Below are 15,373 nucleotides of genomic sequence, written 5' to 3'. Positions count from 1 at the left end.
AGAAAGTAGAAAAGCACGACAAAAAATTTGGTGAGCAAGTGAAAAACCAAAGAAGAGCCTTTTTAATGTGAAAATCACAATGGGGACACAACCAGTCCCATAGAAAATTCATTATAGAAAAACCAGTTACAATGATCTATTTACAAGGCTTTTGTACAGTAATTGGAACCGCTATTGTAACCTCTATAGACGCGTCACTTGCCTTCCTAGTACAATAACTCTAGAACCTTTAAAATCTTCCTATAAGTGGGTTTTTCATTGTTGAGGGCCTCTCTTGCTAGACCAGTTCATGGATTCTTAGATTTTGCAAGTGGCCCTAACCCAACTGGCAAAATTTATGCTTCGGGTCTATGAAAAAACAGGAATAGGTCCAATCTTACCTTCAAATCACTCTCCTTTAAATCTCCATTTAAATTGCATGGAGTTGAGCCACACATAAAAGAATCACCGTTCAAGCCACGGCAACAAAGATACCTAATATCTTATTTTATTTTATTTTTATAATACCCAATATCCTGTTTGGTAATGATTCTAATGAAGATGCCTAATATCATCAATCACTTAATTTGAACTTAAAGTCTTCATTAATTTCAGCAAAAGTCTTTATTGGGGAATCTAAAGTCTTTATTTCAACTCTTTTTTTTTTTTTTTTTTTTTTTTTTTTTTTTCGAGAATCTCTTTATTTCAACTCAGTTTCTCAAAACTATTTTTCCATTAAAAAAAGAAAAAACCAGAAGCAGTCACAATCTTGATGGAGCCTGAAAAACTTTGGAGGGTCCTTGCCTACTAACTTAGTAAAGGTTTGAGTCGTTTGACTTGGGTGGACGACAGCAATACAATAGCTATGGAGATTGGAGATTGCCCATTGAGTACGTGATTAATTGCTAGCTCGTCAAGGTAGACTAGACCATATATCTCCAGAGTCCAGAAAAATGGAGGGTAAAATTATTATAGAGATGCACATTAGCCAGTGGACTTTCCTGCATGATTGCATGCGCGAGATAAAGAGCTGCCAATGGGTCCGGCTCCATGGAATTATATACTAATTGCTAACCCCACACATGAAAAAGTTTAAGGAAAAACTATTTACTTAGGATTCAGATTTAAGTGAGTTTCTGTTAGTTTAACTAATAAAGTTTTTTATGATTGAATAAAAAATTTAAGTTCAATATCCGCCTACACTAAAAATTGATTGATGTTTTGGTTTGATGATAATAAACAAAATTGTCAGACCAAAATAAAGATCACAAATTTTAATTAGTAAAAATAATAAAAGTTACCTCAAGTAAAATAAATAATAAAAGTAAAAATAATAAGTTACCTCAAGTTAAATGACAAAAGACTTTTTTTTAATTATATATAAATAATGTAAAATTAATTTTTAGTTTGCTAAAAATTATGGTAAATGATTTATAAAATAAGTTAAAATAAATAGTGAAATAGAATTTATTTTAAGAAAAATTCAAAATGTTAATAATAAATTTTAATCGAAATAGTAATTTAAATTTATTAAAATTTTGGTAATATAGATTCATCGATGGAGAATTACTTTATAATTTTGATGTATCTATAGTGCAATAAGGATGCTCATGAGTTTTTATTTTGAGGAAAATAATTAATTTATATTGGACTCGTCGCAATGTAAAATTTACATTATAGACTAAACAAATGTGTACAACATTGTATACATATGTTTAGTCTATAATATAAATTTTACTAGCATGTTTAAATTATTTTCCTATAATTACACTTGTTTAAATTTTTTTTTATTAAAGTTAAGAGCATTTTAGTTCAATTGACATAATATTGTATTTCTGATAGAGATGTTACCGTTCAAATCTAACTCCACTGATTATTGAATTATATTTTAAAAATCCTTTTTTAAAATTCTATTAATTAAACTCATTAAGAAAACTTTGGAATCCTACTAGAAAATAAAAAAAAAATAAAAAAAATTCTCAAAGAAAGTTTATTAAGGAATATTAAACATTCTTTTCATGTTAGACCACAGGGCCAATTCGGCAAAATATTGCCTAAAAGATTCTAATTAATTAACCAACTAAAAATATGCATGATTTGATTACAACTCTAAAAAATACTCAAAATAAGGAAATAAATCCCTTATCTAGAATTCAATAAATCCACCAATAATGATTGACCCATATCGTACGTGTTGATATATCACTTCATTGTTTTATTTCTTGACCGAACATCACAAACTATTATGCAGTAAATTTCTCTGAAATTTCTCTGAAGTAAATGACTTTCAAATTGATAAACTTTCTTTATAATCTTATTGATAAAAAATAGTTACATGCAAGATTAGAATTTTTTTTTTTTTTTTTTTTTGGGGAGAAACATGCATGATTAGAACTAAATACCACAACGCGGTTGCCTCCACCGAAATTCTCTCTAGTCTCCACCTCTAAAGAAAACAATTAACTCCTGACTACTGAGAGGATCCACGAGTACCTGCATACGCCCTCACATGAAACAGAAAGGAAAAAAAATCAAAACCAAAAACTAAAAAAAACAAAAAAACAAAAAAAAAACAAAAAACAAAAAAACAATATGAAAGCTACTTGAAAATAGAAATAAATTTTTCCTTACCGGCAAAAGTTTACATGGAGACATTAGTTGGACATGGAGGAACAGATATATCAGTAATCCCTTCTAACATCAATACAACACTCTTCATGGAAGGACGAAGAATTGGTTCATCTTGAATGCACCATAATCCCACTTTAACCATATTCTCCAATGTTCTCTTATCTACTTCTTCACCACCCATAATCTTATCCAACTCTTTAGCAGCAAAGCATTTATATACCCAAGTAGAAAGAACAATTTCTTCAGGTGCGGATACATTAACCTCCATATTCTTTCTACAACATACAATCTCTAAAAGCACTATTCCATAGCTATAAACATCTGCCTTCACTGATATTGGGATATTCTTCTGCCACTCAGGTGCTATATACCCTCTAGTCCCCCTAACCAATGTGAAGGTCCTTGTTTGATCTGGCATTAATAATTTTGCCATGCCAAAGTCAGAAATTTTAGCTGTCCAAAAATTATCCATCAAAATATTTTGAGGCTTTATATCACAATGAATAATAGGGGCCTTACACTCTTCATGTAAATAGAGAATTCCTCTTGCAACATCCAATGCTATTTTTAATCTTTCATCCCAGTCTGGACGCCTTATACCTTTAAAAAGAAGATCGGCAAGGGAGCCATTGCTCATATATTCATAGACAAGCAACCTCTTAGAGCCCTCAACACAATAACCCAACAATTGAACCAAATTTTTGTGGCGAGTTCTCCCTATTGCTCGCATCTCTGCACGAAACTCTCTTTCACCATCTTCCACCAATTTCTCTAGTCTCTTCACAGCAACAAGTTTCTTACTTTTGTACAAAGCCCCTTTGTACACCGTTCCAAAAGAACCCTTACCCAACTCATGTTTGAATCCATTTGTAGCTCTTTTGAGCTCATCATATGAAAACAAATTTAAAGTAAGCCCCTTAGTCAAGACCAGTGTTTCACTCTCTTTCAGTCTTTTATACCTTAGAGCTCGAATTTTGAACGTGTAAAGGCCAGAAATTCCAAGGGCGAGACAGGAGAATATTGTAAAAGCTAAAATTAAAACAATAATGTGCACTTTAGCCTTATTGGTTGTCACATGATGAAGAGGAGGCTTCTTTGGGGTGGAAGAAGTTTTATTCCAGCTTTCAGTGCTCCTTATGCCCACCTTGAAAAAAGCTACGCTACTCTTTGTATCCCTTCTAACATATCTCAGTGGAAGCTTCTGTCTCTGGCAATATGAATCCTTGAACAATGCTGCATCACAATTGCAATCTTCCAAGCAAGAATTGCTGCATTCTTCCTTTGTTGACATGTGTACATATGCGTAAGGATTATCTTCCCAGAACATGTTCTCCTTGGAAAGCATGGAATAATTTGCAATATGATCTTTGTGGCCACCTCCGCACCCTACTTCCGAATAGTTTCTCTCACAGCCGAGAGATTTGAGATTCGGATCAACAAAATGTGTTCCAGGAAGACAAAGACAGTACGGCTGGCCATCATTGAGTGTGCAAAAGCTGTTGAAGCCACAAAAACCTTTCACTTCACAAAGACCCTTGCCCTCCAATGCTGACCACAAAGGTTCTGGTGATGATGAGTTTTGTTTGTCTGCTTTGTCAAAGGCATGGGAGTACAACCGGAAAATTCCATCAAAAACAAGAGTTGCACGATAAATTGTGTTGGCCTTATTGTCGGCCAATGGTGATTTCAAAACTTTAACTCTTTCCATACTAGTGCTATTGATGATTTCTAGAACACCTGAATAATTGAGATAAAGGCGAAACTTGAAGCTTTTGGAACTAATGTAAGAGCTCCAATAAGCTTCACTTTCATCGTCGACAGTGTTTACCGGGTATAGAACCAAGTTTCCATCATCCTGCATCTTCAGACGATACCGTCCAGTTGAGTGATTGGTCTCTGATGAACTAGAGAACAATTGTGCACCAGAGGACAAAATCTGCCCTCCCAAAATAGTATCAGTGGGATAGCTGAAACTCTCCCAAATGGTTGAATCATTTTTGTTGTAGAGAACAAAATTGCCATTGTCAAGCATACAGGCAGAAGAAGTTGACTCTGTTGCATCACTACTGATAAGCTTCTCTACTCCTTGCTCATCAGCTCTCAAAAGAAGCTTACCATCCTTTGTCAAATCTAGTGTCGAGTTTGAGGTGACCGGAGAATCATCGCGGTTTGCTGTCCACACAACAGTGTTATTATTGTCTGTACCCACCAACCAGATTCCAACCGTAAAACCATTGCCTTGTGGATAGAATCCAAATGCAAATTGGCCAGAAAAGGAAAGCCAAAAGGTGGGGGAAGTTGTGGGATTAAGAGAAGAGCCCAGGCTTATTTTTTGGTTACATTGCATTTGTTGAGGTTGAGCTCCTCCAAATGTAAGGGACATAGATAGTAGAAAGAAAACAGTAAATATGGAAGCCATGAGAAAGGTATTAGGAATTTAGGAACTTGACAACATGCATATACTTTTTATTTTGAGAACTGATGAGCAACTAGCTGGCAATTGCTGGCGCTATTACTAGATTTTAGGAGCGAATTTAGGGAGATTTTCAGAAAAGGAAAAAAAATCGTGTATCGCGGGCAACTGGTCAACAAAATCGGTTCTTTGTCAACAAATAAAATTAGTCCTGGCAGCTTCAACACGTTAACGTACAGTAAAGTTGGAAGTAACGTAACTCACGTTCATGCAAACCACAATGTTTTACTTTTTTTTTTTTTTTTGAAAACGAAGTTTTACTCATTTTTTTTAGGATAGTTATATATATTTGCATTGTCCTAGTAACCTAAATTGTAGATTAAATATATAAATACTAGTCTCATTATATGATGAGGTTTTTTTTTTTTCTTAGTATAGTGTTATAATTTTCGGCTTATCTAAAATTTTGGATTGTAAAACTAAACCCCAAAAAAAAAAAAAATCTTAGAGCTGTCATTTAATGATGTCATTTTTTTTTTTTTTTTTTTTTTTTTTCCGTTCTTGTTGCTAGTGCAAAATGAGCAAGATGTTTGAAACTCTTGGCCCTCTTAGCTTGAAATGGTGTTTCAGTAAAATCACATATTCAAGAAAAACTAATATACAAATTAAAAAGGCAAACGTGAGAGAGCACCAATTTGCTTTGTGCGGGCGGAATTCTTTTCAGAATTGAATAGTACTAAAAGAAAAGAAGTGTGTGTGTATTGGTGTAGTTCTAAATTTAGTAAATTTTTGTTGAAATTTTTTTTATTTGAATTTCAATTGAAATTTTTAAATTAGGTTTAGTATTTTTTTTTTTCAATTTCAAAATAAAGAAAATGAGAACTGAGAAGGTAAATCAAAAACAAAAACATGAGATTAAGGATTAAGAAAATTGGAAATTCAAAAAAACAACACACACAAATGAGATTAGGAATTAAAGAAACCGAAAATTCAAAAAAAATAAATAACAGAAAAGTTAAATAACAGAAACTAGTTAGTCTTGATAAAGTAAAGAAAAGGAGGAAAAGAAAAAAAAAAAGGTGGAACATGGTCTTGAAGGAAATATACAAAGTAGACTAGGAAGTTTTTTTTTTTAGATAAGTTTGTTTTGAAAACATGAGTTAGTAGGAGAGTGTCCTATTTTGTAAACAATATTTTACAGGGAGTTAGAGATGTAAGGACCAGATTTACAATCCAAGCCCAAGATGTATGGGATCTTGGCCCAATAAGTCCAGTACAATAAAATTTGTAGAGAGTAGTTTAAAGAACTAGGCTCTAACGAGTTGGACAACGGCTATTACTGAATTAAATTACAAGAAAACACAAATAAAAGATTTTGAGATTAATCAACTTTCAATCCGAGGAGGTAACCTAGTATAAATTGATCACAATTGGATATGAAGACAATTTAGATTGCAACAGTGTTCTCTCTTCTAATTTCCGATCCTCCTCTCATGGAGGGTCTATCACATTATATATCTCCATTTGGATCATCTTGATCCTACACTTGTTGATCGTTTAAGCCCTTACTTGAGTACCTATCCCATCTGATACCCTCTTTGGCTCTCTATGAGTTGTGATAGTTAAGATAACACTGTTCTGAGGTCTTCTCCACATAAATGCAGCAAAAAAAGTAACTACAGTGCTTTTAATGCGGTGGTAGCAACTTTTCCTTAGATATTTTTGGGTTTCCGTCTTTCCCATATGTTCACGAGACACGTCCCTATCATTGGAGCTTTCTGGAGGATCACTCTAATTGCTAGAATAGATAATTGAGCTACATTCATCATATTCAAGGAGGAGTTCCTCCTTGGACCATTCTCCATTCGTTCCTTACTTATGAAACGTTAAATTGGAACCCCTAATAACTATTTGTCCATTCTCAGACCATTAAATGTCCTCAGACTAAGCCCAAGGCCCAACATATGATCCTGGGCCCTTATCCCTACAAGAGATATATTTTTACTGGCTTGTTTCCAAATTTTGTTCCTATTAAACCTAGGGTTTAGGGTTATTTTTGAACCACATAAAATATTGTACATATTTGTTTAGTTTATGATATAAATATTATATTGCTAATACAATATAATCTAACAATTTTATTCTTCTTTTAAAAAAAAAAATTGCTAATTTTTTTTTTTAAATAATTGCATTTTTTTCATTCTTTCCTCTCAATAGATTAGGGAAAAAAAAAAAGATAAAAGATAAAAGATAAAAGATGAAAGATAAAATAAATAATGATAATAATTTAAGGGCTACTATAATTTTCATAATCTTTTTGTTACATGGCAAATTGTAATATAAGTCGACGACTAACACCACATTTATTAATATTAATCAAACATTCTCACTTTAACAATTTTAAAATTTTTTGTTTAGATAAATTTATTAGCAAAAATATATATATATGAGAGAGAGAGAGAGAGAGAGAGAGAGAGAGAGAGAATTCATTCCCGGTATGATCCATGGTTTATAAAGTAAAACACAAATAAAATAAGCTGTATTGACCCTCAAAGCTCCATATTTATGTCTTTACCCCTTACTTTGTCCCCAATGTTTTTTTTTTTTTTAATATATAAATAACAAAAAATTTATTAATAAATTAAAGGAGAAAACTCTTAGGTCTATTTTATAGAATTTCAACTTATGGCGTCTGCTCCTTATAATAATTTTTTATCATCAAACCAAGATACCAATCAGTTTTTGGTGTAGGTAGGGATTTAACCCCATATCTCTTATTCAACTATCAGAAACTTTATCAATTGAGCTAACTGGAACCCCAAACAACCCTTACTTTGTCCTAAATGTAAAACACTAAACAAAAAATATGTTAGATAGTCCGCAAAACACTTAAGCATTTATTGGAAACTCACAATTAGTAAAGAAAGAGAATGTAAATTTTCATTAATATTATAATTAAGAATATTATATGAGCTTATTTTTAAGGGAAAATTAAAATTTTAATTATTTTTAATAATTTAAGCCCACAATTAATTTTTTTTTTAATATTCTTGATTGCATGTTTTTTCTTAAATATATTTTTCTTATTTTCTTTGATGTTATTTTAATTGTTGTCAAAGTAACTAAACTCAAACAAGAATAACATATTCCTAAACTCATATAAATTTTAGAAAATTTACTATAATTTTTTTTATATATAAATAATTAGTATACCTTTAAGCTCTTCTTAATGACATAATACAAATTTAGTCTACTAGAACCTTGCATCTTACTTTATATTACATATATGTAAATTGTTGATCATAGATCATATTGTCTCTTTAATTTTAAGTTTTTTTTTTTTAAATTTATTTTAAAATTATAAAAAATTATGTTTATCAATCAAATAGTAAATAATATCCAATTAACATGAAATTTGACATGTATGTTATAAAACAATGAAAATGTATATATAATTGAATGCCACATTTTGAATATTTCAAAGAAATTTAAAGTTATTAAGTGGTGTAAAATTAATAAACATGTACACCTCTTTATCATGTCACAAACACACGCGTGCAAAAGTTTCTTGATTGCATGTGTTATTAAATTTTCTTGTACCTCTTGATGATTTTTGTTTCAATTGTTTCCAAAGCAACATATTGAGAAAGAATGTCATATTATTATATTATTTGGTTAATAAGTATTCCTTTTGATTCTAAAAGGGGGATAATAAGTATTCTAATAAAAATAGTTTCTTATATAAAATTTATAAAAATAACAATATAAATTATTTTGGGTTAATTGCACTTCCCTCCTTTAATTGAAAATTGTTGAATTGGTTTTTCCATTCTAATATTTACAATTTATGCTTTTAAAGAGGGAAAAACTAATAAAATTTAATCACAAATTAAATGAGGTCAACAAAAATTAATAACCAAAAAAAATCTCTTTATATTATAATTACAACAACAACTATTATTATTATTATTATTATAACATGTCTACTTATAATATATTATAAATTAATAAGTTGAAGAAAAATAATTGTGCAATGCCTACGCAAATAAAATTGAAAGACACAAATTTTCCTTTTTTCACAATTATTGACATGTACTGTTATGATTAGTGTAGGGGTGATAAGCCTAGTAGTATATATCTATGTATATGTTGGGCCGAAGGCCCAATCCGAGGATATCTAGTAGTCCGAGGACTGGTAAACGCTGTCATGGGAGTCCGCGTTAGCTAATGAGGAAATGGGGGTTGCTCATTAGAGTTTAGGAAGGTGGTCCGAGGAGGAAAGCCTCCTCGATTGAGTAAAGCAAAGGTCCGAAGGTGCAGATTACCATGTAGAAGCAACGTTCTAGGAGATTCTATTGACGATGATATACATTATGAAAGCACAGGACAGAGGAAAGTTATGAAATATCCAAGAAAAAGCTACTATCACCGCATTGAATGCTCTGTAACTAACTCTCTGACTGCATTAATGAGAAAGTGATACCTGAACAGTAATTTTTAGCCTTATAGCTACTCCCAAAGACTTTAGGAAGGTACTGATGGGACAAAGATCAACACCAGCAATCTAATCTACACGTCGAGGGTGGAAATGAAAGAATGAAGATAGTATAAAATACAAAGAAGGCCCTGAAGAAAGGGGATCGGAGAATTAAGAGAAAAATATTGTAGTGACAAAAACTGGGACAAAATGGGCTTCTGCCCTTTTTGGGCAAATTAATTAGCCTTTTGCCCTTCTTCCCAAACTAAATAGGGAAATGCCTATCTTTTGAAAATCGAGTTTCTCAAAATCGAGTTAAAAAAATAAAAAAATTCTGGAACCCTATAGTGACGTTTTTAAGGACTTATAGTGACATTTTAAAAACCTATAGTGACGTTTTATAACTTGATATCCATGAAATCGAGTTATAGGCAATAAAATTGCCTATAACTCGATTTCCTGGATATCAAGTTACAAAACGTCACTATAGGTCTTTATAAATGTCACTATAGGTCCTTGAAAACGTCACTAAAATTGCCTATAACTCGATTTCATGGATATCAAGTTACAAAACGTCACTATAGGTCTTTATAAACGTCACTATAGGTCCTTGAAAACGTCACTATAGGGCTTAAATCGATTTTAAAAAACTCGATTTTCAAAAGAGGGGTATATCCCTATTTAGTTTGGGAAGAAGGGCAAAAGGCTAATTAATTTGCCCCAAAAGGGCAGAAGCCCATTTTGTCCACAAAAACTGTGCTTGTAATCAAATTCAAGAGATATAAACAGAACTGATCTCATCGGATTGTGCCAAGAACGATTTTCTTTAGATAAAACTAGTCTATCTTTACTTTATTGCCATTTGGATCCATTATAATTGTTACCCAACTTATTAGAGTCTAGTTTTCTAATCCACTTTCTATAAATTCATTGTATTGGGTTTTTTGGGCCTAGATCCTGTTTCTTTTGGGTTTAGGAACCAAATTGTGACCTTACAATTAGTATATTATACAAATCTTGTTAGTGATATTGATGAGCCCAATAAAAGTGATACTACTCTAATTACAACTTGTTACTTGTCACCTTGACAAATACTTTTTGTTTTTCCTTTTTCTCAAAACAAAAAAAGAAAAATTGTGACAATTTTTGATATCATGCAGAACTTCATTTTTTTCCCTTCTATCATCTGATTGAAAATTCAAAGAGAAACGTTTTGTTTGTGTACATCTAATTATGTGGAAATTCATCTACCTCCTAAGTCAAAAGCTCAACAAAATAGTTTAATGGATTCAATATGACAATGAGAAACGGTTTCGTGGCTTTCTTGCGTACCCCACACTTTAACTTTTATCTTATATTTTTCAATCACTTACATCCAGTTGCAGCAAGAAGATTGCCATGGAATTGCACCTAGAAATAGACCATTTCATGGATTCATGAAGAACGTGCGCGTAAGCCTCCTAAGGGATATCCATGTTTCACACAATGGATAGACTCAATGGGCAAGGCTATAAGCCAATTCCTATGAGAACTCCAACAATGCTACATACACAAAAAATTTTATATACACTACAAAAAACGCGTTTTTTAGCTGCGTTTATTTAAACCCCGTTTACAAAAACGCAGCTATAGGGTGTGTTTGAGCCGCGTTTTACATAAACGTAGCTCTAGCACCAGAAGTATAGCCGCGTGCACTGAACGCAGCCCAAGATCAGCTCTGTAGCCGCGTTTCTTGATGTTTCAGTTGCATTTTGCGGGGTTGGGCTTAAGTTGCGTTTTTAAAACGCGGCTATATACCATTCATTGAGGCTACAGCCTATAGGTTGTGATTTTTTTTTTTTTAAGAGATAATTACAACATACTGTTAGCTCCACAGCTTGAACCATTTCCCCCCTAGACTCCCAAGCACTTTGTGCATGGGGAGGTGCCAATTCAGTTACAAGGCCTATAGGTTGTGATTAATACAACGTCGTTTTCACTTGAACTAACACCAAAATCACTTTTATTATATACTAATCATAATCTACTACTTCAGCAATTACAAAAATTATGATAGAACTAGTTGTTATTAGACTTATTGAACGGCCAATTTTGCTTTTAGAGCTGGTTTTGATAAAGTCCACATTAGCATCAATGCATAATAAGTTCACAATTCAAATAAAACAGATTTTTTTTTTTTTTTTTTTTTTTTTTCGGTTGAGAAAAAAAATAAAACAGAATTAGTTTTACCTTTTCAAATCATCCCCCATTCAACAACTATCTAGGAAAATTATTAGGTACTCTCGGAATACCATAAATATGTACTCCCTCCTCTTATATAAAATGGTGGGTCCCACCATAAATTTAATTAGTAGGACTCACCATTTATGTGAGAGGAAGAAGTACGCAATTATGGTACTCCGGGACACAATAATTTTCCCAACCACCTAACCATGCAAAGACAATTTCCAAATTATTCTAAATACAAACAGTAGCAACATCATCAATCTGACAATCTACAGTGGTATTATTCTGTTGGAAATAAAGGAATACAAAAGGATGAGAACCCGCTTTCTTTCCATCTTTTCTCCATTTTATTGGCAAGACATGAAGTTAGTTTATAGTCAAAGAATTCATACCAAATTGAAACTATATTTAATGATATTTGAATGTTATCAACTGGTTTGAATTCCTCATAAATCAAACAATAAATAGTTATTTATGCCAATAACTTCCCTTATTAAAGGGTCAGAACATTTTTAAAAAAAACGTTTTATAAGGGAAGATATTTGACAAAGGAATATAGCTATTATAAATTGGGAAACGTAAATGGATATACTGAGTGCATTAGTTTATGAATTTTTTTTTATGAGAAAAGATGATAATACTACTTCATTTGTTAGAATATATATGTTGGATTATTTTTATAAAATATATTATAATTAATTTTAATATTGATTAAATGCTCAATTAAGTGCATTGTCGAAGGCAAGAATAATGCTAGAGATACAAACTATTTTACAAAAAACTTTACAAAGTACTTATGTGGTAAGTGATTGTTGGTAAATGAAAATATGATATTAATGGTAGGTTTAAATAAAAACCAATAAGAGGTTGGTCACATCAACATTTTGTAAAAATATTGTAAAATAGTCTGTAACTGTAGCATTACTCTAATAGCAATATTGGTTTCTTTGCTAAAATTGAAATTCATATCTAATGCTAATAAATTCAAATTAATGAACCTCAGTTTTAATTCCTTAATGAAAAAAATTATTATTTGAAAAAACATTCTTTTATTGACTAAATGATCATCAATTCACTTAATTGAGCATTTAATCAATATTAAAGTTAATTATATATAATATTTTTATACAAATAATCCAACATATTCTAATTACAAACAATTTCAATATTTTAAATATAAACAACGGCATTAGCCATGTGTCATTTTTCTAAATATAACCAACCAGAGATTATATATAAACATAAACAATAGCATCTTCAATCTGACATATCTAAGAGCTAGCAAAAAAAAAAAAAAAAAACTATGGCACTAACTACTATTAGCACAGCCACCATCACAACTTTACTGACTATAATTAGCACAGCCACCATCACAACTTTACTGATCTCCCTACTCTTCCTTCCCAAATTTTATTCTTCTGAACTCATAATAGACAATGACCATTCCTCAATTGCAAAAGTAGACGTTAATCTTTTGGAATTTCCTCTAAATTTAGAGTTCTTTGAAGCCGAATTCTTTTTGTATGGCTCTCTAGGTCATGGCTTAGATAAAGTTGCTCCAAATTTAACCAAGGGAGGTCCAACACCCATTGGTGCTAAGAAGGCAAAGCTGGATCATTTTACCCGGGATATTATCAAGCAATTTGCGTTCCAAGAAGTTGGGCACTTGAGGTTTCTTTCTTGAAATAATTATTTAATTTCTTTTGTTCTTTATTTTGTGTGGATTCAATGGCTAATGGGTTCTAGTTAGTTTAAGTGATAAAGATTTTTCCCTTTGAATAGAGGATTTGGATTTAAATCTCACCTAATTTGAAATGAAACACATTGATATCTTAACATAATGATAAACATGAATTATTATATTTATCATAATGTAGATACTATAGGTTTTAAATCCTGTCATAGCTATATATATATATTTTTTAAATGTCATGGTACTAGCTATTATGTTCTTGATGCAGGGCGATTCAAAAATTAGTTAAAGGATTTCCTAGACCATTATTGGATTTAAGTAAAGCATCATTTGCAAAAGTGGTTGATAGTGCATTTGGTAGACCATTGTCCCCACCTTTTGATCCTTATGCCAGTGGACTTAACTTCCTCCTTGCATCTTACCTTATTCCTTATGTTGGACTCACTGGCTACGTTGGAACCATTCCAAAACTCCAAGCCCCTGCTTCTAGAAGGGTAACCAAGATTTAAATTTGATTATCGATGCCTAGTAATGTTTAAAGAAATAGACAGCAATAACAATTTATTGCTTCTATGCGCATGTATGTGCATATATATACATAGTTATATACTATCATTGATTTTGTAGATTAAACTAAAATTTTCCATTAAGGATAAAGCTTGAAAAAAACAATTTGTAATTTTTTAAAGGTCCACAATCAAGTTATATATATTTGGTATAACTCACTTAATAATTTTTTATTGGATTAATATTTTAAAAATCCTACCATTGGGTTATATATGTTATCTAAAATTTTAATATACAACCAAATTTGGTATAAATTGTATGTAATTTACTTTTTAATCCACAATCTCATTTTTTCTGCCTAATTTTAAAGTTAAATTTTTTTGAATTTTAAACATTTTATAGATGAGATAATAATTAATCTTCGGTCATCTTTATTTTTGCATGCATATAAGGTATAAAGAGAATGCAATTCAAATTATTTAATGATGGATTTGTCAAAATCCACATGTGATATATAGTTATAGAGTTGTGTAACATTGATAAAAGTTACAGCAAGTTTATTTTAAACCCAACTTTTTTTTTCTTTGAGAAGTAGATTGGTAGAGTGAAAAGACATGAGTTGAGTTCACAACACTTACTCTAATATCATAATAAATTACTAATCATTCCAAAATCATTAAACCATTATGATAACAATGTGGACATGTCTATGTTCAGCTTGTTGCAGGCCTTTTAGGTGTGGAATCAGGCCAAGATGCAATTATTCGAGCATACCTATATGAGCATGCAATGGAGAAAGTGACACCATATGGAATAACTGTGGCAGAGTTTACAAATCGTTTTTCAGAACTTAGGAATAAGCTTGGACATGCAGGTTACAGAGATGAAGGCCTTGTAGTTCCCGCAGCTAAAGGTGCTGAGGGAAAGATCAAAGGGAACGTGCTTTCAGGAGATGAAAACTTGGTTGCATTTGATAGGACCGCAGAAGAGATATTGAGGATTGTGTATGGCTCCGGTAGTGAGCATAAACCTGGTGGGTTCTATCCTAAAGGAGCTAATGGTCACATTGCTAGGTCTCATCTACATTAATTCCATACCTACAACTTGATTACAAGAAAACAAGCTTTGGTATTTTTTGGTTCATTGTTTAAATTAAGTGCCATTTGCAATGATAACAAATAAATCTTTTGTGAGCCTTTATGATTATATGTGTGACAAAATTATTGTTTTAAGCTTTTTATCATGTTTGTTCAAAATTTTTGACTTTCTGTGATTTCTAATCAATTCATTAATTGTGTATTGAATTGATGATAAAGAATATCATCATGTAATGGACCTTATAAGTTCAAATCCTGCCATATTATTGAAAAAAAAGGCTTAAATTTTCTAATTTGAACAGTGAGGTTAAGTGAGAATGTTTTGAAACCAAAATGAATTATAATACGAG

At 31.5% G+C, this 15,373-nt stretch overlaps 2 protein-coding genes across 2 annotated transcripts; one reads left to right on the top strand and one right to left on the bottom strand.

Annotated features, from left to right (window-relative positions):
- Positions 1-2,620: 2,620 nt before the first annotated feature.
- LOC115952609 (G-type lectin S-receptor-like serine/threonine-protein kinase LECRK3) lies at positions 2,621-4,993 on the bottom strand. Its single transcript, XM_031069792.1, has one exon. It carries the CDS (start codon positions 4,991-4,993, stop codon positions 2,621-2,623), a length of 2,373 nt encoding a protein of 790 aa, XP_030925652.1.
- An 8,036-nt stretch (positions 4,994-13,029) lies between these two features.
- LOC115952601 (desiccation-related protein PCC13-62-like) lies at positions 13,030-15,015 on the top strand. Its single transcript, XM_031069780.1, has 3 exons — positions 13,030-13,397; positions 13,688-13,913; positions 14,644-15,015. The coding sequence occupies exons 1-3, from the start codon at positions 13,030-13,032 to the stop codon at positions 15,013-15,015; spliced, it is 966 nt and encodes a 321-aa protein (XP_030925640.1).
- The last annotated feature ends 358 nt before the right edge of the window (positions 15,016-15,373 follow it).

Source organism: Quercus lobata, chromosome 1 (genome assembly GCF_001633185.2).
Source record: "Quercus lobata isolate SW786 chromosome 1, ValleyOak3.0 Primary Assembly, whole genome shotgun sequence".
NCBI classification, from domain to species: Eukaryota; Viridiplantae; Streptophyta; class Magnoliopsida; order Fagales; family Fagaceae; genus Quercus; species Quercus lobata.
The sequence above is the reverse complement of the archived record's forward strand: the minus strand, read 5'-3'. Positions and strand labels throughout refer to the sequence as shown.